At 38.3% G+C, this 27,546-nt stretch overlaps 1 protein-coding gene across 1 annotated transcript; it reads left to right on the top strand.

The window, feature by feature from the left end:
• Positions 1-1,140: 1,140 nt before the first annotated feature.
• On the top strand, positions 1,141-27,118 carry LOC123546146 (cytosol aminopeptidase-like). The gene is made up of 8 exons (XM_053551303.1): positions 1,141-1,425; positions 3,143-3,301; positions 4,405-4,529; positions 14,751-14,942; positions 15,209-15,288; positions 21,168-21,317; positions 23,138-23,231; positions 25,626-27,118. The coding sequence occupies exons 1-8, from the start codon at positions 1,166-1,168 to the stop codon at positions 25,679-25,681; spliced, it is 1,116 nt and encodes a 371-aa protein (XP_053407278.1). The 5' UTR covers positions 1,141-1,165; the 3' UTR covers positions 25,682-27,118.
• The last annotated feature ends 428 nt before the right edge of the window (positions 27,119-27,546 follow it).

Raw genomic sequence — 27,546 nt, 5'->3', positions numbered from 1 at the left:
TTTACCATAGACTTATATAGGGGAAAAATAAAAATCTTCTTGGCCTAGACCTCTGATAATTAGTTTGTAGCATTACCTAGTGGATCTCTAACAAGATTGTTCAAATTATACACCTAGGGTGAAAAGAGGCCCTACCGTAGGGGTCACTTGTTATATGAGTTATATAGGAATAAATACTTCAAAAATTACAAGGTCATATTTCCTAGACTGTTTAATTATAATTACCTGATGACCCCAAGCGATTAGGGGTCACTTGACTGTGACCTTGACCTGCTGACCTACTTTCTTGTTTTTTAAGATACAGCCTTGAAATTTGGTTGACATGTACAGTTTTGCACACCAATCTTAAAACTGACTTTCAGTGGCCATGAATATGAACTACAGACCTACTTTCTATATTTTAGCATCAGTTTGCCACTTTAAACATGTGGCTCATATTACTCAGGTGAGTGATTCAGTGTCATCATGACCCTCTTGATCGACATAAAATATCTTTATTTTCCTGCCAAAGGGAGACAGATGTCAGCCATTTTTTATTGTACACCATCAGTTAAAGTCATGTGATTCTCCACACTTACGCAGGTGGTCTCTGGCCCAGACAAATGTTGATACATTAGGACTGGTAGTCTCTGACCTATACATAGTCCCTGTCTGTGTTTCTTGTTAACCTACCCTGATCATTGTCTGTCCACAGTCAGAAGGAATGGCTATTAAAATTTGGAGTAATTGATTTTTGTCTTCCAGCCAGGATTTTTAACACAATGATGATTAAAATTTTCTGAATAGTAAGTTTGATCTAGTGCATGATTTTGTGCAACACATGATATTTCATGACATGAGCATTTTGCAGTACCCGAGGAAAGTCATCTACTGACCTTCCAATATATCTTGGATTTGTTTTTCCTCATTGATGATGTCATATCCATAATACATCACTGTAAGCGCTTTCGTTCAGCATTAGATATTTATACCGTATAGCAGTTATTTGAAATCACAATGTCTTTAGCAAATTCAGAAAGCACTGGCTCAGTTGAATTTTTATTTTTATGAGAAACTATTATTTAGTGATAACATTTAAATACACAAAACATTTTTGCAGAGAGATCTAGTTCTATTTTTTATTTTTTATAGAAACCCGGGATAAGCTTCTGTTGGCAAACTGAGCATGACTGCTGCATGTCGTATGTTCATGCATATATTCAGTAGCTGTTTTTTCTTTAACTTTGATGATTCATTTTCGTTGCAAGTTGAATTTTTTAGTTCCAGTGTAAACAAATCTTGGACAAAAGGTAAAATCAAAGCTGAAGGACAGAACTGGGCTCGACATTTGATGGAAATGCCAGCTAACAGACTTACACCGGCTCTCTTTGTAGAAGCTGTACAAAACAAGTTATCAAATAGATCAAATATAACTATCAATGTGAGGTGAGACTTTACACAAGGTAGTCAAAATTACGGTTTGTAATGAAATGAAAGCTTGATGTTGCTCATGGATTAGGATAAACTAAAGACAACGAAGCAAGTCTGTGAATTAATGGAATAATTTAACAATGAATAGCCATGAAATAATGTTTCTCACATTTACAATTAAATTGATTCATTATGCCCTCTTCGAAGAAGGAGGGGTATATTGTTTTGCAGATGTCGGTAGGTCTGTCTGTCGGTCGGTCTGTATGTAGACCAATCCATTTCCGGATGATAACTCAAGAACGCTTGGGCCTAGGATCATGAAAGTTGATAGGAAGGTTTGTCATCACCTGCAGATGACCCCTATTGATTTTGAGATCTGTAAAAAAAACTGGTCATTTTAAAGCTTTAAATAATTATGATCCCCTGCCCCACCACTAGACATATTGTTTTTGCCCTGTCTGTCCCGTCAGGCAGACACTTCATTTCTGATCATTAACTGGAAAACCATTTGACCTAGAACCTTCAAACTTCATAGGGGGTAGGTCTTATTGAGTAGATGACACCCCATGGGTCACTCCATCAAAGATCAGGGTCACACTCAGGGAGTGGGGGGGGGGGTGTCCTGAACATGGAAAACCATTTATTTCCAATCAATAACTTGAGAACAACTTGACCCAGAATGTTTTAAACTTCATAGGATGATTGAACTTGCAGAGTAGATGACCCCTATTGATTTTGGGGTCACTCTATTAAAAGTCAAGGTCACAGGAACCAGAACATGGAAATCCATTTCCAATGAATAACTTGAGAACCATTTGACCCAGAACTTTCAAACCTAATAGGGTGATAGAACTTACAGAGTATACGTTTTTGGGGTCACTCCATTAAAGGTCAAGGTCACAGGGAACATCTGCCTGTCACACTTCATTTTCGATCAATAACTGGAGAACCATTTGACCTAGAACCTTCAAACTTCATTGGTTGATAGGGCATATAAAGTAGGTGACCTTATCATTTTGGCGGTTACTCCATCAAAGGTCAAGGTCACACTCAGGGGGCTGAACATGGAAAACCATTTCCAATCAATAACTTGAGATCCACTTGACCCAGAATGTTTAAACTTCATAGGATGGTTTGAAATGTAGAGTAGATGACCTCTAATGATATTTAGGTCATTTGATCAAAGTTCAAGATCACAAGGACCAGAAATTGGAAAACCATTTCTGATCACTACCTTGAGAACCATTTGACCCAGAAACTTCATAGAGTGATAGGACTTACAGAGTGGATGACCCCTATTGATTTTGGGGTTATTTGAGCAAAGGTCAAGGTCACAGGGGCCTGAACCTGGAAAACATTTTCCGATCAATAACTTGAGAACCACTTGGCCAAGAATGTTGATACTTCATAGGATGATTGGACATGCAGAGTAGATGACCCTATTGATTTTTGGGACACTCGATCAAAGGTCAAGGTCACAGGGGTCAGAACATGGAAAACTGTCTCCAGTCCATTACTTGAGAACCACTAGGCCCAGAATATTGAAACTTCTGATGATGATTGGACATGACCAGTAGATGATCCTTATTGCAGCCAACCATCGGTGTCTCTTGACTTCTTGTCTATTACTTCTATGCATTGGGGGAGACATGCGCTTTTCTACAAAAGCATTTTCTAGTTAGTTTTTAATATTCAAGCACACACTGTATTATATATTTATTTGTACTTGCAGAGATAGGTCTTGGATAGAGAGTGAGAGTATGAATGCTTTTCTAGCAGTGTCACAGGGGTCTGTTGAGCAGCCTTACTTCCTACATATAGAGTATAAACATCCAGATTGCAACATGTCTAGTCCAATTGCTCTTGTTGGCAAGGGTGTTACTTTTGACACGTATGTATTTGAAATGTTGTATTTTTCGAAATATTTATGTCACTCATTTTTGTGACAACTGCATCTTGCAGACTTAAAACAGTTTTTTTAATTTTAGGGCTAACACATGTATTTTGTCTGTTATAACAGATGCAGAATCTTACTCTCCTGTTTCAATAACATTGGTTTTATACTCATAGTACCCAAGAGTGGGAGCGGGTGGGGCAGGGATAGATGTATATGAATCTTCCCTGTCCATCTAATCCCGTCCTGAAATGTTGTACTTACCCATCACATCCAGAATTTTTGTTGTTACATGTCTCTGTTACAGATATCATTTTAAAGCAGGTTTTAGGACTCTAAAACAAGTTCAGATACCATGTTTTATAACTCTTTCCCTTTTTTTGCACTTTGAAAATGAATATATAAAACCTATGCATGTATTGGGTTGAAACTTCATGCTAACTTTCTGGACTATAATGCAAGTTTACATATTTACATCAATAACTGTCTTTTACTTTGACAAAAATATTTTGCTTCTAGACTTAGAAAATATGGCAAAATTTTTTTTTTTTTTCCTATTTAAGGAAAACAACAACTTTGCCATATATTGAAACCTTTGAATGTATTGCACTGGAACTTCACATAAACTTCTTAGTTAACACAGCAAGGTGATGTAAATTCCTAGGAAAGAAACATTAAATCCACAGAAAGGAATTTATTGTTACTTGATATAATTGCAGATGTCAAAAAGAGGAAATGAAAAGTACAGTAACAATTCTGCCCTGAGTGATGATAAAGTTGTCTCCCTTTTTGGTCCTTTTTTCCTATTTTTAAGTTTAAGGTAAAAACTTTGACTACGTTGAAGGGAATTTAACAGATCAGACACTTATTACTGCCTAAACAGTTACCCTTGAGTCAGATTATTTTTTCTACACCTACAACCAGTGAAAGATTCTTATAATGTTAAAGAATATAAAGTATTTCATGTATTTCAATGACTAAAAGCGCCTCTGTTGTAAGTACTGATTTGAGTTCAATAAGTGACAGCACTGACATAAAACATTAAACAAATTTACATACATATATGATAGATGGGGTAATTCACACTGTGTTCTCTACAGGGGTGGTATATCAATCAAGCCTGCAGCTAGCATGGACCAGATGAGAGCAGATATGGGTGGGGCAGCATGTGCTGTTGGTTCACTGTATGCTGTAGATAGACTGGATCTCCCAGTACATGTTCATAGTAAGTTATTGACCAGAATGTATAAAATTATATTCATTGTATGTTGTCTCCCACTACATTTTCATTGTAAATTGTTCTTGGTCTCCCAATACATGTTACTTATAAGTTCTGATTTCCCAGTACATGTTCAATGTTAGTTGTACTTCATTTCCCAGTACATGTTCAATGTCAGTTGTACTTGATTTCCCAGTACATTTTCAATCTCAGTTGTACTTGATTTCCCAGTACATGTTCACTGTTAGTTGTACTTGATTTCCCAGTACATGTTCACTGTTAGTTGTACTTGATTTCCCAGTAAATGTTAACTGTTAGTTGTACTTGATTTCCCAGCACATGTTCACTGTTAGTTGTACTTGATTTCCCAGTAAATGTTCACTGTTAGTTGTACTTGATTTCCCAGCACATGTTCATTGTAAGTTGTACTTGATTTCCCAGAACATGTTCACTGATAGTTGTACTTGATTTCACAGTACATATTCACTGTTAGTTGTACTTGATTTCCCAGTAAATGTTCACTGTTAGTTGTACTTGATTTCCCAGCACATGTTCATTGTAAGTTGTACTTGATTTCCCAGAACATGTTCACTGATAGTTGTACTTGATTTCACAGTACATATTCACTGTTAGTTGTACTTGATTTCCCAGTACATGTTCATTGTTAGTTGTACTTGATTTCCCAGCACATGTTCATTGTAAGTTGTACTTGATTTCCCAGAACATGTTCACTGTTAGTTGTACGTGAGTTCCCAGTACATGTTCACTGTTAGTTGTACTTGATTTCCCAGTAAATGTTCACTGTTAGTTGTACTTGATTTCCCAGCACATGTTCATTGTAAGTTGTACTTGAGTTCCCAGTACATGTTCACTGTTAGTTGTACTTGATTTCCAAGTAAATGTTCACTGTTAGTTGTACTTGATTTCCCAGTAAATGTTCCAAGTAAATGTTCACTGTTAGTTGTACTTGATTTCCCAGTAAATGTTCACTGTTAGTTGTACTTGATTTCCCAGCACATGTTCATTGTAAGTTGTACTTGAGTTCCCAGTACATGTTCACTGTTAGTTGTACTTGATTTCACAAGATCAATGTTGTTACTTAATGGATTTCATTCCAACTTTAGATCCTGTAAAGTAGATATATTAGTGGATCAAAATTTTAGCTTTCAGATGATACTTTATCATTTTAGATTTTTGGTGCAAATATATGAATTAGTGCTGCAATAACAGCAGCTACTGTTAAGTGGATATTTCCACGGGTTGAAAAGTTAGTGAATTCAGAATTCCAGACATTTGGCCTGCGGAAATATTAGCGAATTCCCAATTTCCAACTTGAGTTAAAAAAGCACTTCATAAGAATTACTATTGTGTTTGGCGTAATAATGCATTTTTGCTGTATGACAGCATTATTATCCCTTATATGGAGCTAGTGAGGGAAAATCATCCGGTTGAAAGATATGGTCATTTATCTTTTCTTTTTTTTTAAATCATAAAGTTATTATCTCAATATTCATATACGTTCAAAAAAGTAGAAGTAAAAATAAGATATCAAGATATCTTAAGGTATAAATATTACACTTGATTGTAGTTTAAGTTATTCGTGAACGTTCATATATAAAAGAAAGTGCTACACATTACAAAAATTGTTGTTTATCTTTTCTTTATAAAAAAATAATTACTTGAAAACGTACTAGTATTTATTAAGGAAAACAGTATATGTGTAATTATCAAACTGAAAAAGTCTAACAATATGAATTGAATTAAATCCTTTGTTACATTTTGTAAAGTGTGTGAAATGCATTTTTAAGTCAGTATGTTTTCTCGCTTCCATACTCGCCTATGTCAGTTTACGGTAATTAGCTTTGCTAGTTTTATATGACGATGAGCTGTATGCTTAAGTCAAAATAAAACTTCTGTTCTGTTCTGTTCTGTTCTATTCTGTATCTGTCAACAAATGGAAATTTTATCAAATTATGATAATCTTTACCTTTTTGAAGTGTAACCAAACAACTCGGGCTTTTTTACGTATTTAAGTCCTAAAAAGATAGCTTAAACATGTAAGTGTACTGTCAGAGACAGAGGATCAATTTCTCTTGTTTACCACCGGTGTTTTTATGCCCCCCTTCGAAGAAGTGGGGTATATTGTTTTGCAGATGTCTGTCGGTCGGTCGGTCGGAATGTAGACCAATCCGTTTCTGGATGATAACTCAAGAATGCTTGGGCCTAGGATCATGAAAGTTGATAGGGAGGTTGGTCATCACCAGCAGATGACCCCTATTGATTTTGAGGTCTGTATGTCAAAGGTCAAGGTCACAGTGACCCTGAATAGTAAAACGGTTTCCGGATGATAACTCAAGAACGCTTGGGCCTAGGATCATGAAAGTTGATAGGGAGGTTGGTCATGACCACCCCTTCGAAGAAGTGGGGTATATTGTTTTGCAGATGTCGGTCGGTCGGAATGTAGACCAATCCGTTTCTGGATGATAACTCAAGAATGCTTGGGCCTAGGATCATGAAAGTTGATAGGGAGGTTGGTCATCACCAGCAGATGACCCCTATTGATTTTGAGGTCTGTATGTCAAAGGTCAAGGTCACAGTGACCCTGAATAGTAAAACGGTTTCCGGATGATAACTCAAGAACGCTTGGGCCTAGGATCATGAAAGTTGATAGGGAGGTTGGTCATGACCAGCAGATGACCCCTATTGATTTTGAGGTCAATATGTTAAAGATCAAGGTCACAGTGACCCTGAACAGTTAAATGGTTTCCGGATGATAACTCAAGAAGGCATAGGCCTAGGGTCACGAAAGTTGATAGGGAGGTTGGTCATGACCAGCAGATGACCCCTATTGACTTTGAGGTCAGTATGTCAAAGGTCATGGTCACATTGACCAGGAACAGTAAAATGGTTTCCGGGCAATAACTCAAGAACGCTTGGGCCTAGTGTCAGGAAAATTGATAATTAATCCCCCGCCGTGGCGGAGGGATTATAGGAATGGTCTGCGTCCGTCCGTCCTTCCATCCGTCCTTCCGTCCGTCTTTCTGTCCTTCAGTCCGTAACAAAATCGTGTCCGGTCCATATCTCCTAAACCCCTTGAAGGATTTTCATGAAACTTGGGTCAAATGATCACCTCATCAAGACGATGTGCAGAACCCATGAGTCAGCCTTGTCGGTTCAAGGTCAAGGTCACAACTCAAGGTCAAAGGTTTGAGCCTGCCATTTTGTGTCCGCTCTATATCTCCTAAACCCCTTGAAGGAATTTTATAAAACTTGGGTCAAATGATCACCTCATCAAGACGATGTGCAGAACCCATGAGTCAGCCATGCCGGCTCAAGGTCAAGGTCACAACGCAAGATCAAAGGTTTGAGCCTTCCATTTTGTGTCCGCTCTATATCTCTTAAACCCCTTGAAGGAATTTTATAAAACTTGGGTCAAGTGATCACCTCCTCAAGACAATGTGCATAACCATGAGTCAGTCATGCCGGCTCAAGGTCAAGGTCACAACTTAGGGTCAAAGGTTTGAACCTTCCATTTTGTGCCCGCTCTATATCTCCTAAACCCCTTGAAGGATTTTCATCAAACTTGGGTCAAATGATCACCTCATCAAGGCGATGTGCAGAACTTATGAGTCAGCCATGTCTGCTCAAGGTCAAGGTCACAACTGAAGGTCAAAGGTTTGAGCCTTCCATTTCGTGTCCGCTCTATATCTCCTAAACTCCTTGAAGGAATTTTATAAAACTTGGGTCAAATGATTACCTCATCAGAACGATGTGCAGAAATTATGAGTCAACCATGCCAGCTCAAGGTCACGGTCACAACTAAGGGTCGAAGGTTTGAGCCTTCCATTTCGTGTCCACTCTGTATCTCCTTAACCCCTTGAAGGATTTTCATCAAACTAGGGTCAAATGATCACCTCATCAAGAACTCATGAGTCAGCCATGTCAACTTGTTTCAAGGTCAAGGTCACAACTGAAGGTCAAAGGTTTCAGCTCTGTATCTCCTAAACCCCTTGAAGGATTTTCATGAAACTTTGGTCAAATGATCACCTCATCAAGACGTTGTGCAGAATTCATGAGTCAGCCATGTCAGTTCAAGGTCAAGGTCACAGCTAAAATCAAAGGTTTTACCCTTTCATTATCCATAGCAGTGGCGGGGGATTTAGCTGTCTTTCAGACTGCCTTGTTAGGTTGGTCATGATCAGCAGATGACCCCTATTGATTTTGAGGTCATTAGATCAAAGGTCAAGGTCACATTGGCCAGGAACAGTTAAAACGGTTTCTGATCTTCTTGTCTAAAACCACAAAGCCTAGGGCTTTGATATTTAGTGTGAAGCATCATCTAGTAGTCCTCTACCAAGATGATTCAAATTATTGCCCTGGGGTCTAATATGGCCCCGCCCAGGGGGTCACATGGTTTATATAGACTTATATAGGGAAAAACTTTGAAAAACCTCTTTTCCAAAACCACAGGGCCTAGGGCTTTGATATTTGTTTGTGACATCATCTAGTGGGCTTCTACTAAGATTGTTCAAATTATCCCCCTAGGGTCAAATATGGCCCCGCCCCGGGGGTCACATGGTTTACATAGACTTATATAGGGATAAACTTTGAAAATCTTCTTGTTCAAACCACAAAGACTAGGGCTTTGATATTTGTAATGTAGCATCATCTAGTGATTCTCTACCAAGTTTGTTCAAATTATCCCCCTAGGGTCAAATATGGCCCCGCCCTGGGGGTCACATGGTTCGTATAGACTTATATAGGGAAAAGATTTTAAAGTCTTCTTGTCAATAGCCTACAACATTTAAATTTTGACCACATGTATGGTTTTGAGTTGCAAGATGAACCTTGACATGAGTTGACCTTGACCTTCACCTAGTGACCTACTTTCACATTTCTGTAGCTACAGCCTTCAGATTTGGACCACATGCATAGTTTTGTGCACCAAAAAAAATTTTGACCTGGACATTGACCTAGTGACCTACTTTCACGTTTTTGAAGGTACAGGAATCAAATTTGGACCACATGCATAGTTTTGTGTCAGATTAAACCAGAATGGTAGAACTTTTGTTTACAGTGAGCATATAATTTCTGTTCCTTGTGCAATTACTAAATGCATCAAGGGGGCATTTCGTGTTCGACCAGCTCTTGTTTATGATGTGTTGGCTGATATTTATGCTGGAGAAAATGTTAGCGAATTTTGTCTATTTGCGAAATTCGCCAGTATTTCCACCTCGCTAACTTAACCACTTATACAGTATTTCCCACCCTTATTTTAACAGAGTTTTATAAAGTGTTCCTCATGATCAATATAATACACAGTGAATAGAAAAATTAACCCACGAACACACACTACCGGTAATCTAGTTAGTAACCTAACAGTCTATTTTCCTAAACATTTACTTATAGTTTTCAAAAACGTTTAGTTTGCTGTGTGTATATTATTGTGAAATAAGTATAGGATAGACAACGAGTGCCGTTGTCTACGGGATATATACAACGAGCAAAGCGAGTTGTATATATCCCGTAGACAACGGCACGAGTTGTCTATCCGACTTAGACCACGTGACATAAAAACTGCAATTATTGAAAACTGTCCCACGTGTTCTATAGAAATTAGGATTAACGTGTTTTTATAAGAGTGATATTATCTTTGTACCGTTAGCGCTTTTTGTCAGTAGGGCATGTAAAAGAATGCAGGTTACTTTGTATAAATTCAGTTTTACTCAAATACCGGATTTACAAAAATTTGACGTTCATTAACACATTGAGTCATTTGCAATCGCAAATGCTAAACAGTTAAATATGGATTTCTCTTGAACTATTGAACTACTGAACAATTAGTTTTTGTGAGGAGTGTTGGCGAAACACGATGACAGATACGTTGATTCAAGAAAATAGCCAGGTTCCGAAACTACAAAAAAGGCTGACAGCAAATCGGAGGTAAACATGTTGGATAAAAAAAATACTGTTTGAAGTAATCTGGTATTTTAAGTATGGACTAGTGCTTACTGGTAATATACATAATCACATATAAATTATCAGATTCTATTAGAAATCACTTTTCAACAATCGGTATAAAGTGACAACATAATTATGGTTATATTCATTTTTGTTCTTATAAAAACAGGAACGCGTGTCGGTGTTTGTTTATTTATTTATTTATTTATTTTGTTTATCAGGATATAGTTAGTGCGTAGATGCTCGTAGGACTACGAACACTTTTAACTACTAGTAGTATATCGTGCCTTTCTTGTAAGAATGATGTAGTTGTTCGACTTTCTAACAGGGCCAAGTTGTTCGGAACTTTAACGGGCTGTTAGTTTAGTTTAGTTTATACTAATTTGTTTTAGCTCGATTGTGATGAAAGCTTCAAGCTTATTGTAACCACTCTCTAGTCCGTTTCCTGGGAAAACCAGTACTGGTGCCATATGAGAAGTCATGGTCGTGACCACAATGGTGCTCGAACCCACGACCACTGCAGTAAGCTGTTAAACTAACCGCCTGTTAAATTTCTATTCACGATACTAGTCTTGGTGGGTGGGAAACACTAGTATGATGTTTTAATTTTACTGTAAAGATGATTTAGTGTTTATGATACTTAACAAGTACATTTGTTTTTCTAAGTTTTATAAACTGTCGAAATATACTAATAAAGTTAACCGACCGTTAGCTCAGTCTCCTGTTAAAGTTTCGAACAACTGGATTCAGTTGTTTGCAAATGTAAGGATCGTGCTGACATGTCTATTTTATAATAAATGAACATAAAAAGTTACAACTGTTGGAAACGTTTCAGTGAATGTAAATTACGTATTTACCCAGTTGGTTCTACACTACAAATATGGAGTTTCTTGTAATTCAATTTGATTTTTATATGTATAGTTATTCCAGTCTTGTATTTCAGTCATGTGAACCCTTTTACTGATATCCAATAACATGGGGTCATTTTTACGATATTAGTATTTAAACGTTGTCAACTGAATTTACCTCCAAGTCAATCTTATTTTTTATCCCATTGATAATTGGTGAGAATATTGCAAGGTCATTTAACTCCGGCGTTAGCCTGTATTGTTAGATGGTAAATTGACACGAAATTCACGCGTTTTTTGCCCAAGTTTCACCAGATATATATACAACGCTACTGTTGTATATGAAATATAGACGGGTACAAGTCTGCTTTGCGATTGGCTATTTACGGATTATTGTGGTCTAAAGTTACTTTTCGCTAGTTATAGTTGTGAAAATAATGAATGCCTTCAGCAAAGATTTGATGTTTTGTGACAAACAATTATTGTCCGTAGTAATCTGTATCACATTGCGGAAATTACTGACAAGTGTCATTCAATGGACTTTGTCATAACATTTTATCAGTAAATTATATCAATTAAATCACTGAGATATAGAGAGACAGGATATTAATATCTTTTAAATGGTGTATTGTATTTATAGGTACCTGACTAAATGTTAAACGATTTTGAGATTTCATCACAATATCGCTGATTCATATGTATTTATTTATGCGAAATCAAGAATTAGTGCCCACATGACAGTGTTTACAAAAGTTGTTCAATATCAGTTGCCGCTGAATAACTAAGGAATGCTTTAGCCTACAGTCATCAAACTTCATAGGATAATTGCCTGTGGTCAGTAGATGACCTGTAATGTTTTGATGAGCAATGAAGAGTAAAACCACACACTGTCAGATGGATTACACTGATTTCAGCATTCTGTGTGAGAACATGCCTCATGACAGAGACATCAAACAGCACGAGGATGTTGTATGCAAGGAATGTAAAACTATACAGATAGATAATAGTGATATTGTTGTTTCAGCATTTATTAGCTGCTAGCAAATGGCCTGAACTTAGTTCAAGGTGAGCTGCTAGTATAGCTGGATGATCCATCGTCCTTCTTCCTGTATCCATCGATCGTCCTGTGTCCATCGTCCTGTGTCAACATTTTGACTTTAACATCTTAAACTACTGGTCACAATTACACCAGACTTGGTCATTAGCTTCCTGGTTTAGACTTCTCTCAGATTTGTTCAAATGGTTCAATTTTAGGGGCTACCAGAGCTAAAAATAGAGAAAAAAAACTTCAAACAACTCCTCATTAACCACTTGATGTATCTTCACCAATCTTGGCCTGTAGCATCCTTTCATGGTTCTCTCTACAGTTTGTTCAAATGGTTCTGCTTGTCACATTGTCTAGGGGCCACCAGAGCTAAAAATAGAGAAAAAAAAACTTCAGACAACTCCTCATTAACCACTTGATGTATCTTCACCAATCTTGGCCTGTAGCATCCTTTCATGGTTCTCTCTACAGTTTGTTCAAATGGTTCTGCTTGTCACATTGTCTAGGGGCCACCAGAGCTAAAAAGGAAAAAAAACAACTTCAAACAACATCTCATGAACTACTCGATGGATCTTCACCAAACTTGGCCTGTAACGTCCTTTTAATGTCCTGTCTCAAGTTGTTTCACTTGGCCCATCTTACGGAATTCTTGAGGGGAAAACATTATACAATTATCGACTTTTTCATAGGTTGATATCAGGCTTTATCAACCTGAAAAGAGTTATATTCACCGAGCCGAAGGTCAAATAAAGTCAATAATTGTTTTATTACATGAATAATTGTATAGTCAGTCTTGTTATTACAGTTGTATCTTTAATAAAGACCAAATCAGGTTGATATTGGTTTTCCAAGCACCTACTTCGATCTATTTTTATTTTCATACTATTTATAACCCAAGATAAGTTGATATGATATGTACTCATTACTTTTAGAACTGTTTTCAGCCAATCAGAGAAACAATAGAATACAGTCATGTAATAATTAATCTTGCTGCATCTTCACCAAACTTGGTCTGTAAAATTCTTGTAAAGTCCTCCATACACTTTATTCAAATGCTTCTGCTTGACCCCTTTTAAGAGTTGCCAGAGCTAAAAATAAAAAAAAAATCTTTGAATAACTTCTCATGAACAAGATGATAGATCTCCATCAAACTTGGTTTGCTTTAGCAGCCTTGTATGCAATGCTTGTGCTTATCAGTTTCAGGGGATTCCAGAGCGCTAAAAAAAAAAAAGAGAAAAAACTTTTTAACAGCTTGTTCTTGTGAAATACTTGATGATTCTTCTGTAGCATCCTTATGTGGTCCTCCCATATTTATACAAATGGTTCTTGGCCCCTTGTAGGGGCTGCAGAGCTATAAATAAAGAGCCTTGAAACCACTTCTTGTCATGAACCAGTTTATACATTGTTAAAAACCTTGGTCAAGAGCATGTTTGTATGTACCTCTCTGTCTTGTTTTTTTTTGTTTTTGTTTTTTTTGCAAATTGCAAAAAAAAATAATAGAAAAAAACGTTTGAATATTTTCTTTTCATGAATTACTTAATTGATCTTCTTGATACTTGGTTTGTGGCATCTTAATAAGGTCCTTTCTTTGATATGTTCAAATGGCTATTCTTTGCTCCTTTAGTGGCCACTCGAGCTATACTAGTAAATAGAAAAAATGTCTTCTTATGAATCACTTGATGAATTTTCACCAAACCCAACCTGTAAAGTCAGTATAAGTTCCTGTCTTAATTGCGCTCAAGAGCTCAGAGCTGAATATTGAAAAAAATCTTTAAAGATCTTCATGATAGATCTTCACCAAACTTTGTCTGTAGCATCCATATAAGGCCCTCACTCTCCAGTTTGTTCAGATGGTTCTGCTTGGCCCCTTTTAGGGGACATCAGAGCTAAAGATAGAAAGACTTTGAAACACAATGATTGGATCTTCACAAGACTTGGTTTGTAGCATTTTTGTGAGATCCACTCTAAAGTCTGTTCAGGTAGTTCTGCTTTGTCCTTTTTATGGACCACCAGAGTTAAAAGATAGAAAAACGTTTAAATGTTTCTTCATGAACCACCTGGTCGATCTTCACCGAACTTGGCATCTTTGTATGGTCCTCTCAGATTTGTTTAAATGATGTTGCTTGACCCTTTTTAGGGGGCTGCCACAGCTAAAAATTGAAAAAAAAAACTAGAAACAACTTCATTTTATGTTTCACCAAACCCAGTCTTAAGAAAGGTAAAACGGACAAATTCCTTCTCTTGTGAGTGACTTAGACCTTTGTGCGCTGCTTTTATATGAGAACATGCCTGGTGGTTGAGCCATCAAGTGTGGGAATGATGTACGAGCAAGGAACTCACTGTACAGATAAATAACACTGATGTTGCTTTCAGCATTTATTCCTCTATGTGAGAACATGCCTGGTGGTCGAGCCATCAAGCCTGGGGATGTGGTACGAGCACGGAATGGTAAAACTATACAGATAGATAACACTGACGCAGAGGGACGTCTTATATTAGCAGATGCTTTAAATTACGCAGAGACTGTTAATCCTCGGCTCATACTTGATATGGCTACATTGACAGGTTTGTAAGATTTATTTAATGTTACAGGTTAATAACTTTCTATATCATATCCATTTCCATAATATAAAACTGGTACCTTTAGCTACACAGGATGAATGGAGTAGAAAAATGCAAAATCCTTTGATGAACATTTCCTTGAAAATACAGAAACTGTCGACAGTCAGATGGAATAAGATTGATGCAAAATATTCAGAAAAGATTCAGTCCAGATATCTAAAATGAGAAGCATTACAATAAGGGATTATTACAAGCATATTGTATTACAGGTGCCATTGATGTTGCACTGGGATCTGGAGCTACAGGAGTTTATGCCACATCCACAGATACATGGAATATATTGCAGAAAGTGAGTTATTTTGTCTGTTAAATCTGTTTGAAATATTGCTGTATAATTTCCTAAAGAATCCATCACATCTCTGTTTTACAGTGATACAGACATTAGGCAGTAGTTTGTCATGGAGTTATTTTTGTAGCTCACCTGAACCAAAGTTGCAGGATGAGCTATTAGTAAAGGAGGATGGATGCATAAACATCTTCTCGTCTGAAATTACAAGTCAGAATTACCCTGAACTTGGTCTGTAACATCATAGCAAGGTCCTCTAAATTTCTGATTAAAACGGTACTTCTTGACTCATTTTAGGGGCCACTAGAGCTAAAGATAGAAAAATGTTTTATATGCTGTTTAATTTTCTTGTCATCAATGTTCTCTTGGTTATTTATTATGTTTTTTAAACAAAAGATTTCTGCAAATGAGTAATTGTTGCATAAAATATATAGATACCCCAATTTCTTGTAAAACGACTTTTTCACATGAACTGTGTGATCTTCATGAAATTTGGTCTTTGGCATCAGTTTCAGCTCTAATCCTTTGATCAGGCTGTGTCCATCGTGCGCGCGTCCATCGTCAACAATTGTGTTTAAACGACATCTTCTCCAAAACCACTGAATGGATCTTGATGAAACTTGGCCATGATGTTCCTTAGGTGGTCCTCTACCAGTGTTGTTCAAATGGTTTCGCTTGTTTGCTCATAGGGGCTGCCAGAGCTAAAAATAGAAAAAACAAGAGCGCCGCCAAGCGGGGCAATATACGCCCGAAGGCTTACATCATAGGATGGGAGCAAAATTTTAAGAACTTGACTGTTGTAGCCCCAAAGGACTGGAACAACAAAAGGAAAACTTCAAAAAACAAATCTAAGTCCACAAAAAAAATATTCGAAGTCTACAAAAAAATCCTTATCAGGTACAGGTATGTAAAAAAACACATTAAAACTGGAGGTACCATCCATGTTGTACCACAGAAAAGTGGTCTCGGCTTTTCCCTACTGCCAATAATAAAAAAGTTTCAAATTAAGCTATTTATAGTAACATAAAAGGGAAGTAATTCAAAAAAAAATTATTGTAAGTACAAAAAAGAGATATGCCAAATAAAAACAAGAGCACTGCAATGCAGAGCAATATACACAAAGCAAAGTCATATATGACCTTTGACCCTTAAGTGTGACCTTGACCTTGAAGCGAGTCATCCGGAACATGCGCTCTGCACATCGTTACAATGTGGTGAACATTTCTGCCAAGTTTCTTTGAAATCCTTCCAGAAGTTCAAGAGTTACAGAGCGGACACGAAACAAACTGACATGACTTTTGACCCCTAAGTGTGACCTTGACCTTCAAGCAGGTCATCCGGAACATGCGCTCTGCATGTCGTCTTGGTGTGGTGAACATTTGTGTCAAGTTTCTTTGAAATCCTTCAAGGGGTTCAAGAGTTACAGAGCGGACACGAAACAAAGTGATATGACCTTTGACTCCTAAGTGTGACCTTGACCTTGAAGCGAGACATCCAAAACATGCGCTCTGCACATCGTCTCGGTGTGATGAACATTTGTGTAAAGTTTCCTTGAAATCCTTCAAGGGGTTCAAGAGTTACAGAGCGGACACGAAATTGCTAAGGGACAGACAGACGGACGGACGGACGGACAGACGGACACCAGCGTCATAACATAATACGTCCCTTCGGGCGTATAAAAATTCGAACGACATCTCCTCCTAAATCAATAGTCCGATTTTGAAATAATTTCACACAAATGGTCTTTATGTCACCCTCTACCAAGATTATTCAGATTATACTGATTTGTCAAAAAACATGGCCACCAGGGGGTATGGTTACTTTTCCCTGTATGTATATAGTGGACTTTAAAAATCTTCTTGTGTGAAACTGCTAGCCCGATTTTAAAATAATTTAATAAAAATGGTCCATATGTGACCCTTACCAAGATTGTTCAAATTATTCTGATTTGTCAAAAAATATGGCCACCAGGGGACGTGGTCACAGTCCCTATATGTATATAGTTGAAATTTGAAAAATCTTGTGTGAAACTGCTAGCCCAATTTTAAAATAATTTTTGCACAAATGGTCCTTGTGTGACCCTCTACCAAGATTGTTCAAATTATTTTGATTCATCAAAAAACATGGCCGCCAGAGGGTGTGGTCACTTTTCCCTATATATATATAGTGGAAAATTTAAAAATCTTCTTGTGTGAAACTGCTGGCCCGATTTCAAAATAATTTTACACAAATGGTCCTTGTGTGACCCTTTACCAAGATTGTTCAAATTATTCCGATTAATCAAAAAACATTGCTGCCAGTGGGTGTGGTCACTTTTCCCTATTATGTATATAGTAGTTTTAACTTAGAAAATCTTTTTGTATAAAACTGGTTTAAAATTTTAAAATAATTTTACATAAATGGTCCTTGTGTGACCATCTACAATTATTGTTTAAATGTTTTTGATTTGTTAAAAAACATGGCCCCCAGAGGGCATGGTCACTTTCATCAACAATTTCTTTAAACAACATCTCCTCTAAAACCACTGAATGGATTTTGATGAAACTTTACACAAATGATCTCTGTGTAGCCCTCTTTCAAAGTTGTTCAAATGGTTCCGGTTCATTGAACATATGGGTCTTTTTGGTTAGAAATAAAAATCTTTTTCTCTAGAGCTTTAATATTTTGCATGTGATATAAGGGTGTGGCTCTCTACCATAATTGTCCAAATTATTGCCCTATGGTCGAAAATGGCCATGCCCCTTTGTGTGACATGCACTTACTATAGGCTTATAGAAACCTTGAAAATCTTCTTCTCTGAATCAAAAATAGCTAGATATTTGGCATGTGATATCACAGTTATACTGTCTACCATAATTGTTCAAATTATTGCCCTTAGTTCAAAAATGTGTGTGATATTTATATAATATAAGCTAACATAGAAGAAACCTAACTTTGTATTTGTACGTTAAACAAACACACTCGAAGCCGTGTACACAGGTGAGCCCTTTAGGGTCAATGATCCTCTTGTTTTATGTCTCAGACATCAGTTTTGGCACAAACGCGTCATAAAATCTTGAAAAAAGCACTCATTGTAAGAATTATTTGATTTTCCTCATAGTCTTAGAACACCAGGTACATTTTAAAGACATTCGCAAGGCATATGTATGTTTTTTGACAACAGAAAATGACATCTGACAACCTTCAGCTTTTCCTGGAAGTAGCGAAAATAAAAGTACAAAGGCTATAAACTTGAAAATGTGAGCTGGGGTTAGCTATTGTGATCACTCGCAATCCATCCATCCATCCGCACTTTTCTTCAGATGACATCTCTTCCGAAGCGATTGGTCAGAATTGCACCAAAATTGGTCAGTAGCATCCTTGCATCGTCAACAAGAGGGTTATGATGACCCTGGATCGCTCACCTGAGTAATATGAGCTACACGTTTCGAATGTCAAATGATGCTAAAATATTACAAAAATAGGTCAGTAGGTCACATTCATGGTCACTGAAAGTCAGTTTTAAGATTGATGTGCAAAACTGTACATGTCATCCAAATTTCAAGGCTGTATCTTAAAAGACAAGAAAGTAGGTCAGTAGGTCAAGGTCACAGTCAAGTGACCCCTACTTGGGGTCATCAGGTAATTATAATTAAACAGTCTAGGAATTATGATCAGATAATTTTTATGCCCCCGAAGGGAGGCATATAGTTTTTGAACCGTCTGTCCGTCTGTCGGTCCGTCGGTCTGTCAGTCTGTCCGCAATTTTCGTGTCCGGTCCATATCTTTGTCATCGATGGATGGATTTTCAAATAACTTGGCATGAATATGTACCACAGTAAGACGACGTGTTGCGCGCAAGACCCAGGTCCGTAGCTCAAAGGTCAAGGTCACACTTAGACATTAAAGGATAGTGCATTGATGGGCGTGTCCGGTCCATATCTTTGTCATCGATGGATGGATTTTCAAATAACTTGGCATGAATGTGTACCACAGTAAGACGACGTGTCGCGCGCAAGACCCAGGTCCGTAGCTCAAAGGTCAAGGTCACACTTAGACGTTAAAGATTAGTGCATTGATGGGCGTGTCCGGACCATATCTTTGTCATCGATTTATGGATTTTCAAATAACTTGGCATGAATGTGTACCACAGTAAGACGACGTGTCGCTCGCAAGACCCAGGTCCGTAGCTCAAAGGTCAAGGTCACACTTAGACAATAAAGGATAGTGCATTGATGGGCGTGTCCGGTCCATATCTTTGTCATCGATGGATGGATTTTCAAATAACTTGGCATGAATGTGTACCACAGTAGGACGACGTGTCGCACGCAAGACCCAGGTCCGTAGCTCAAAGGTCAAGGTCACACTTAGACATTAAAGGTCATTTTTCATGATAGTGCATTGATGGACGTGTCCGGTCCATATCATTGTCATTCATGCATGGATTTTAAAATAACTACGCATGAATATGTGACACAGTAAGACGACGTGTCGTGCGCAAGACCCAGCTCTGTAGGTCAAAGGTCCTAAACTCTAACATCGGCCATAACTATTCATTCAAAGTGCCATCGGGGGCATGTGTCATCCTATGAAGACAGTTTAAGTATTTTGTCCTATACACCTCATATAACAAGTGACCCCTGGGGCGGGGCCTCTTTTTACCCCAGGGGCATAATTTGAACACTCTTGTTAGAGAACCACTAGGCAATGCTACATACCAAATATCAAAGGCCTAGGCTTGAACTTTTAGAAAAGAAGATTTTTATTTTTTTTCCTATATAAGTCTATGTAAAACTTTGGACCCCCAGGGCAGGGCCTCTTTTCACCCCAGGGGCAAAATTTGAACAATTTTGGTAGAGGACCACTAGGCAATGCAACATACCAAATATCAAAAGCCTAGGCCTTGCAGTTTCAGGCAAAAAGATTTTTAAAGTTTTTTCTTATATAAGTCTATGTGAACCATGTGACCCCTAGGGCGGGGCCATATTTTACCCTAGGGGGATAATTTGAACAATATTGGTAGAGGACCACTAGATGATGCTACATACCAAATATCAAAGCCCTAGGACCTGTGGTCTTGGACAAGAAGATTTTTTAAGTTCTTCCTTTTGGTTGCCATGGCAACCAGAGTTCTGTATGGAATAGAATTCTTTGAACAATTTTTAAAGAAGACTATCGAAGGAACAACCCTGTGAAGTTTCATCAAAATTTGCCAAGTAGTTTAGGAGGAGATGTTGTTTAAAGGAGAGTGCGGACAAATGACGGACAGTGAGTGATCACAATAGCTCACCCTGAGCACTTTGTGCTCAGGTGAACTAAAAATAGAAAAACTGAATGACTTAACTGTGTTTGATTTTTTATGTGAGGAAGACATCCTGTTGGCTTACAGATGGCCACTGGTCTTATGCAGATGTGTGCCCATGCCTAAAATAATGCTGGGATCTTCCTTCACCTAGAGGCACCTGGAGTCTTCCTTCACCTAGAGGCGCACCTGGGGTCTTGGGGTCTTTCTCATGGGATCTTCCTTCACCTAGAGGCACCTGGAGTCTTCCTTCACCTAGAGGCACCTGGGGTCTTCCTCCTGGGGTCTTCCTTCACCTAGAGGCACCTGGGGTCTTCCTCCTAGGGACTTCCTTCACCTAGAGGCACCTGGGGTCTTCCTCCTGGGGTCTTCCTTCACCTAGAGGCACCTGGGGTCTTTCTTCTAGGGTCTTCCTTCACCTAGAGGTACCTGGGGGTCTTCCTTCACCTAGAGGCACCTGGGGTCTTCCTTCACTGTCAAAAATGGGAAATTGCCATAATATTACGTAAAGTTGTCATAGTGTGTCTTTAAACCAAACAAAAACAAAACTGATTAACTGTGTTTAATGGCTATGGAACATTGTTTACTATATCATTTATAGGCAGGTTGTAATACTGGTGACAGAATGTGGAGAATGCCACTGTTCAACCACTACACCAAACAGGTGACAGACTCACAGCTAGCAGATCTCAACAACATTGGGAAACATGCTCGATCTGGGGGATCATGCACTGCAGCAGCATTCCTTAGGGTATCACCAGTTTTCCTGTTTAAAATTTTGTCAGATTGATTGTAAAGTCAGCTTGAACCGTACTTGATATGTTCTCAAGCCAATGAAAAACAATAGTGTTGTAATTTGAGCAGACACCTTTCTGGTTGTGTAGCCAAAACCTTATCAACTAGGCTGTCTTTGTTAAGCCATTACTACTTAAATTTGTTTTATCAGTCAATTCCTTGATAGTCTAATAAATAGATGTATGTTAAAGTTTATGATGTTAACTTAAAACTTACCTCTGCTCCTCTACTTTATCTCTGCTCCTCTACTATACCTCTGCTCCTCTACTCTACCTCTGCTCTGCTCCTCTACTGTACCTCTGCTCTCCTCTATTCTACCTCTGCTTCTCTACTTTATCTCTGTTCCTCTACTCCACCTGTGCTCCTCTACTCTACCTCTGCTCCTCTGTCTCTGCTCTCCTCTGTTCTACCTCTGCTCCACTATTCTGCCTCTGCTCCTCTATTCTACCTCTGTTCCACTATTCTACCTCTGCTTAACTATTCCACCTCTGCTCTTCTATTCTACCTCTGCTTCACTATTCTACCTCACATCTATCTCTGCTCCTCTACTCTACCTCTGCTCCTCTATTCTACCTTTGCTTCACTATTCTACCTCTGCTCCTCTATTCTACCTCTGCTCCTCTACTCTACCTCTGCTCCTCTTTTGTACCTCTGCTTCACTATTCTACCTCACATCTATCTCTGCTCCTCTACTCTACCTCTGCTCTTCTGTTCTACATCTGCTTCACTATTCTACCTCTGCTGCTCTATTCTACCTCTGCTCCTCTATTCTCTCTGCTCCTCTACTCTACCTCTGCTCCTCTGTTTTACCTCTGCTTCACTATTCTACTTCACATCTATCTCTGCCCCTCTACTCTACCTCTGCTCCTCTACTCTACCTCTGCTCCGCTATTCTACATCTGCTCCACTGTTCTACTTCACATCTATCTCTGCTCCTCTATTCTACCTCTGCTCCTCTACTCTACCTCTGCTCCTCTATTCTCTGCTCCACTATTCTACTTCACATCTATCTCTGCCCCTCTACTCTACCTCTGCTCCTCTATTCTATCTCTGCTCCACAATTCTACTTCACATCTCTCTCTGCTCCTCTACTCTACCTCTGCTCCTCTATTCTACATCTGCTCCTCTACTCTACCTCTGCTCCTCTATTCTAAATCTGCTCCTCTACTCTACCTCTTCTCCTCTATTCTATATCTGCTCCACTATTCTACTTCACATCTATCTCTGCTCCTCTACTCTACCTCTGCTGCTCTACTCTACCACTGTTCCTCTACCAAATTTCTGCTCCACTGTTCTACCTCTGCTCCTCTTTTCTACCTCTGCTCCTCTACTCTACCTCTGCTCCTCTATTCTACCTCTGCTCCTCTACTCTACCTCTGCTCCTCTATTCTATCTCTGCTCCACTATTCTACTTCACATCTATCTCTGCTCCTCTACTCTACCTCTGCTCCTCTATTCTACCTCTGCTTCACTATTCTACTTTACATCTATCTCTGCTCCTCTACTCTACCTCTGCTCATCTATTCTACCTCTGCTTCACTATTCTACTTTACATCTATCTCTGCTCCTCTACTCTACCTCTGCTCCTCTATTCAACCTCTGCTCCACTATTATACCTCACATCTACCTCTGCTGCACTACTCTACCATTGCTCCACTACGTTATTGAAAGACATATACCTGAATCTTTTGGGCAGTTCTGTAATTTTAATAGCTAATTATTAAAGGTGACTAGCTCATTAAATGTAAAAGCAATTAAATTTTCATATATTCTCAGGAGTTTGTCACAAACAAGAACTGGTTACATCTGGATATAGCAGGTGTTATGGCTAACAAGGATGAGGTACCATATCTTGGGAAAGGAATGGCAGGTATACAACATCTTTCTGTGCATCTCTCTGTTTCATTTTGTTTGAAGCATATCAGATGAAAAACTGTTATGGTCAAATAATTAAAACTTTTATGTCTCCCACCACACAGTGGTGTGGGAGACATATTGATTTACTCCTGTCTGTGTGTGTGTCTGTCTGTCTAGTCAGTCTGCCACAAATCTTGTTCGCACTCTAAGTCGAACAGTCCTCATCCGATCTTCACCAAACTTCAACAAAATGTGTTTGACAATAAGTCCTCCACCAAGTTTGATAACTAGCCAATCAGCCCAAGCACTTCGGAATTATGGCCCTTGAATTACAGAAAATACTGATGCCAGTGATATAGGTCTTAGTGCATGGTTGATTCAGATAGATAATGAAAGGCAATTTACTCCAAAACTTATTCCAAAACTATCAAAGAGATTATTTTCTGTGAGTAAACAGTATATAAAGACAGACTTACTATTCAGATGATTAGGCAGTTGTGGGAGACATGTGCTTTTCTCAAAAGCAGCTGTAGTTCATAAATGATTTTTAGAAGTGTTTAGAGTAAGATAATAAGTTGATTAAGGTATCCGGTCTGCAGAAAGCAAGTTCTATATAACAATGTTATTAAAATCAAATATTGATGCTTGGTAAGCTGATACAACTTTGGTATCATATGAATGTGTATTGTCTACTGAAGCAGAAAATATAAATTGCATGACAAAAGTATGAGTGGGTCAATGGTTGTTTATACACTATTGACAGTGAAAACAAGGCCTAATTGAGCGGGTCAGTGGTTGCTTATACACTATTGACAGTGAAAAGGCCTAATAGAGTGGGTCAATGGTTGTTTATACACTATTGACAGTGAAAACAAGGCCTAATAGAGCGGGTCAATGGTTGTTTATACACTATTGACAGTGAAAACAAGGCCTAATTGAGTGGGTCAATGGTTGTTTATACACTATTGACAGTGAAAACAAGGCCTAATAGAGCGGGTCAATGGTTGCTTATACACTATTGACAGTGAAAACAAGGCCTAATAGAGCGGGTCACTGGTTGTTTATACACTATAAACAGTGAGTGAAAACAAGGCCTATTAGAGCGGGTTAGTGGTTGTTTATACACTATTGACAGTGAAAACAAGGCCTAATAGAGCGGGTCAGTGGTTGTTTATACACTATTGACAGTGAAAACAGGCCTAATTGAGTGGGTCAGTGGTTGTTTATACACTATTGACAGTGAAAACAAGGTCTCATAGAGTGGGTCAGTGGCTGTTTATACACTATTGACAGTGAAAACAAGGCCTAATTGAGTGGGTCAGTGGTTGTTTATACACTATTGACAGTGAAAACAAGGCCTAATAGAGTGGGTCAGTGGTTGTTTATACACTACTGACAGTGAAAACAAGGCCTAATTGAGTGGGTCAGTGGTTGTTTATACACTATTGACAGTGAGTGAAAACAAGGCCTAATAGAGCGGGTCAGTGGTTGTTTATACACTATTGACAGTGAAAACAAGGCCTAATAGAGCGGGTCAGTGGTTGTTTATACACTATTGACAGTGAAAACAGGCCTAATTGAGTGGGTCAGTGGTTGTTTATACACTATTGACAGTGAAAACAAGGCCTCATAGAGTGGGTCAGTGGCTGTTTATACACTATTGACAGTGAAAACAAGGCCTAATTGAGTGGGTCAGTGGTTGTTTATACACTATTGACAGTGAAAACAAGGCCTAATAGAGTGGGTCAGTGGTTGTTTATACACTACTGACAGTGAAAACAAGGCCTAATTGAGTGGGTCAGTGGTTGTTTATACACTACTGACAGTGAAAACAAGGCCTAATTGAGTGGGTCAGTGGTTGTTTATACACTACTGACAGTGAAAACAAGGCCTAATAGAGTGGGTCAGTTGTTGTTTATACACTACTGACAATGAAAACAAGGCCTAATTGAGTGGGTCAGTGGTTGTTTTTACACTATTCACAATGAAAACAAGGTCAATGTTACTTATTTACAACTGATTGTGAAGTCAAGGTGAAGCAATTTTGGATGAAGATAGGTTATATGACATTGCCCGCCCACTTAGCTTAGTAGGGAGAGCGCAGATCTACGGATCGCGGGGATGTGAGTTTGAGCCCTGGGCAAGGCGTATGTTCTCCATGATGATTTGATAAAAGACATTGTGTCTCAAATCATTCGTCCTCCACCGCTGATTCATGTGGAGAAGTTGGCAGTTATTTGCGGAGAACAGGTTTATACTGGTACAGAATCCAGGAATACTGGTTAGGTTAACTGCCCGCTGTTACATAACCCCCATCCCCTTCCCCCCCCCCCCACCCCAACACACACACACAAAAAAAAGGTTATATGACATGATAAAATGTATATCTATTGTATATTGTTGATAGGTCGACCTACAAGAACTGTGGTGGAATTTATCGAGATGCTTGGCAAGTCACAGTGATAGTTTGTTTGACTGGAGGCTAGTGAAGAACATATGGGAAGAAGGACAATTATGATGTTGTAGATATAGGGCATGTTGGTTAAGCTATCTCAAGATCAGACAAATGTGCAGAGAAACTTGACACTAAGTCTTGTGAAAATAGCAAGGGGTAGTATTTGCTGGACTGTGTTAATGCTCATAGCAGGCAAGCTATATTCCATGGAACTTACACACAGACAATTTATATAATGTCTTGTTGATTCAAGACATACATTCTGTGATAGAGAAACTAGATACATTGTTGGTCCTATACACACTTCATTCTTTTACTCTGTAAAATTGTTGGTCATAGGTGTTTTCATTTTAATTTGACACAAAGCATTTAATATTGTAGTACAGTACTGGCTGTCACCCAGTCTGTGAAGATATTTCTGCCATATAATTTGACATATTGATTCCTGTTTTATATGAGGAACATCCCTGTTTTCCAATTGTTTCCTGTATTTATTGCTCAGGTGAGTTTTTGTAATCACCCTATGTCTGTCATTGTCCATTGGCATCATCTCTTTAGTCCCCTACCGGTGGAACACCTGAGGGGACTATAGGAATGCCCTCCGTCCATCTGTCTGTCCGTACACTAGGTTCATAAAACTGGTATGTGAATAGAGGGCAATATGTAGATTATGCACTTACATGACTTATGTTTGTAGGTCAAAGGTCAAGGTCACTATTGAAGGTCAAGTAGAAAATGTTTCTGCTCCAAGACATTTATACATTGATGGATTATCTTAGTGTTACATACAAATGTTCCCCATGGTAAGACAATGTATTAATGGATGATCTCACATGCTCATGACACATGGTTGCCAGTCAAAGGTCAAGGTCACTATTGAAGGTCAAGTAAAATTGTTTTTTCAGGGGACTTCTGTATTGCCACTGCAATAGTCAGTCACTTGTTACTTAAGCATCTTCTCTATTAAAACTCTGGTCTTTTCTTAGGGGCTAAGACTTGTCAGAGCTAAAAATAGATAAACCTTTAAATGGCTTCTTTTCATAAACCACCTGGTGGATCATCACAAAACTTGGTCTATAGCATCCATGTATGGTCCTTTGTCAACTTTGTACACATGGTTAGTTTGGCTAGTTTCAAGTGCTACCAGAGGATTAAAATAGAAAACCTGTTAACAATTTTCTCTCTTGAACCAAAATCATCACAGGCATAGTCTGTATCGTCCTTGTAAGGTCCTCTCTCAAGTTTTGGCAAGGCTCCCCCCCACATAAAAACTAAAAAAATTCAGAGTTGCCCTTGTCTGTACTTGTGATGGAATTTATGTTGTTCATATCTCAAAAAATATTTGACCCAGAATAATCATACCTCAGGATTGTCATTCAGTATGTGAAGCTAAAAGTTTGTGTCACACAAATCTTAAATGATATTAGTAGAAATAGTAGAACTACTGTTGAAAATTAAAAATCAAAGCCTTGAAATGTCTGATGGTTGCGGGTTTTGGTAGATTTATTTTCTGTTTAAATGCCAGTCTATGAATTTAAATGAATGAGAAACAAATACAAATTTAATGTGCCTCATTTCTAAGATGAACTCTGTCTGACCCAGCTTGTGATGTAACCATCAGCTGGAATACCTTATCATTTATAGATCTTATTAATCTAAATGGTTTGTGCCAGTGGATACAGGTTGAATAAGAACTGCTTGTTTATTGCTAATTCATCCGTATTGTTCATGAATGGGACTATTTTGTGTAGCACATGAACATCCTTTGGATGTGATTCGGAATGAAATAAAGATGCTATGATTGTCAGAAATACACTTTAACTTTGGTAGCAGGATAAACCCGCAACCAAAAAACAAAAAACCTAGGCAGTAA

Source organism: Mercenaria mercenaria, chromosome 9, assembly GCF_021730395.1.
Source record: "Mercenaria mercenaria strain notata chromosome 9, MADL_Memer_1, whole genome shotgun sequence".
Classification (NCBI taxonomy): domain Eukaryota; kingdom Metazoa; phylum Mollusca; class Bivalvia; order Venerida; family Veneridae; genus Mercenaria; species Mercenaria mercenaria.
This window is presented reverse-complemented; position numbering and strand designations above follow the sequence as displayed.

Coding starts and splice junctions, on each gene's coding strand:
- LOC123546146 (XM_053551303.1), top strand. CDS start 1,166: ATGACTGCTGCATGTCGTATGTTCATGCATATATTCAGTAGCTGTTTT. Junction 3,302..4,404: donor AAGGGTGTTACTTTTGACAC/GTATGTATTTGA, acceptor TGTTCTCTACAG/GGGTGGTATATCAATCAAGC. Junction 15,289..21,167: donor CATGGAATATATTGCAGAAA/GTGAGTTATTTT, acceptor TATCATTTATAG/GCAGGTTGTAATACTGGTGA.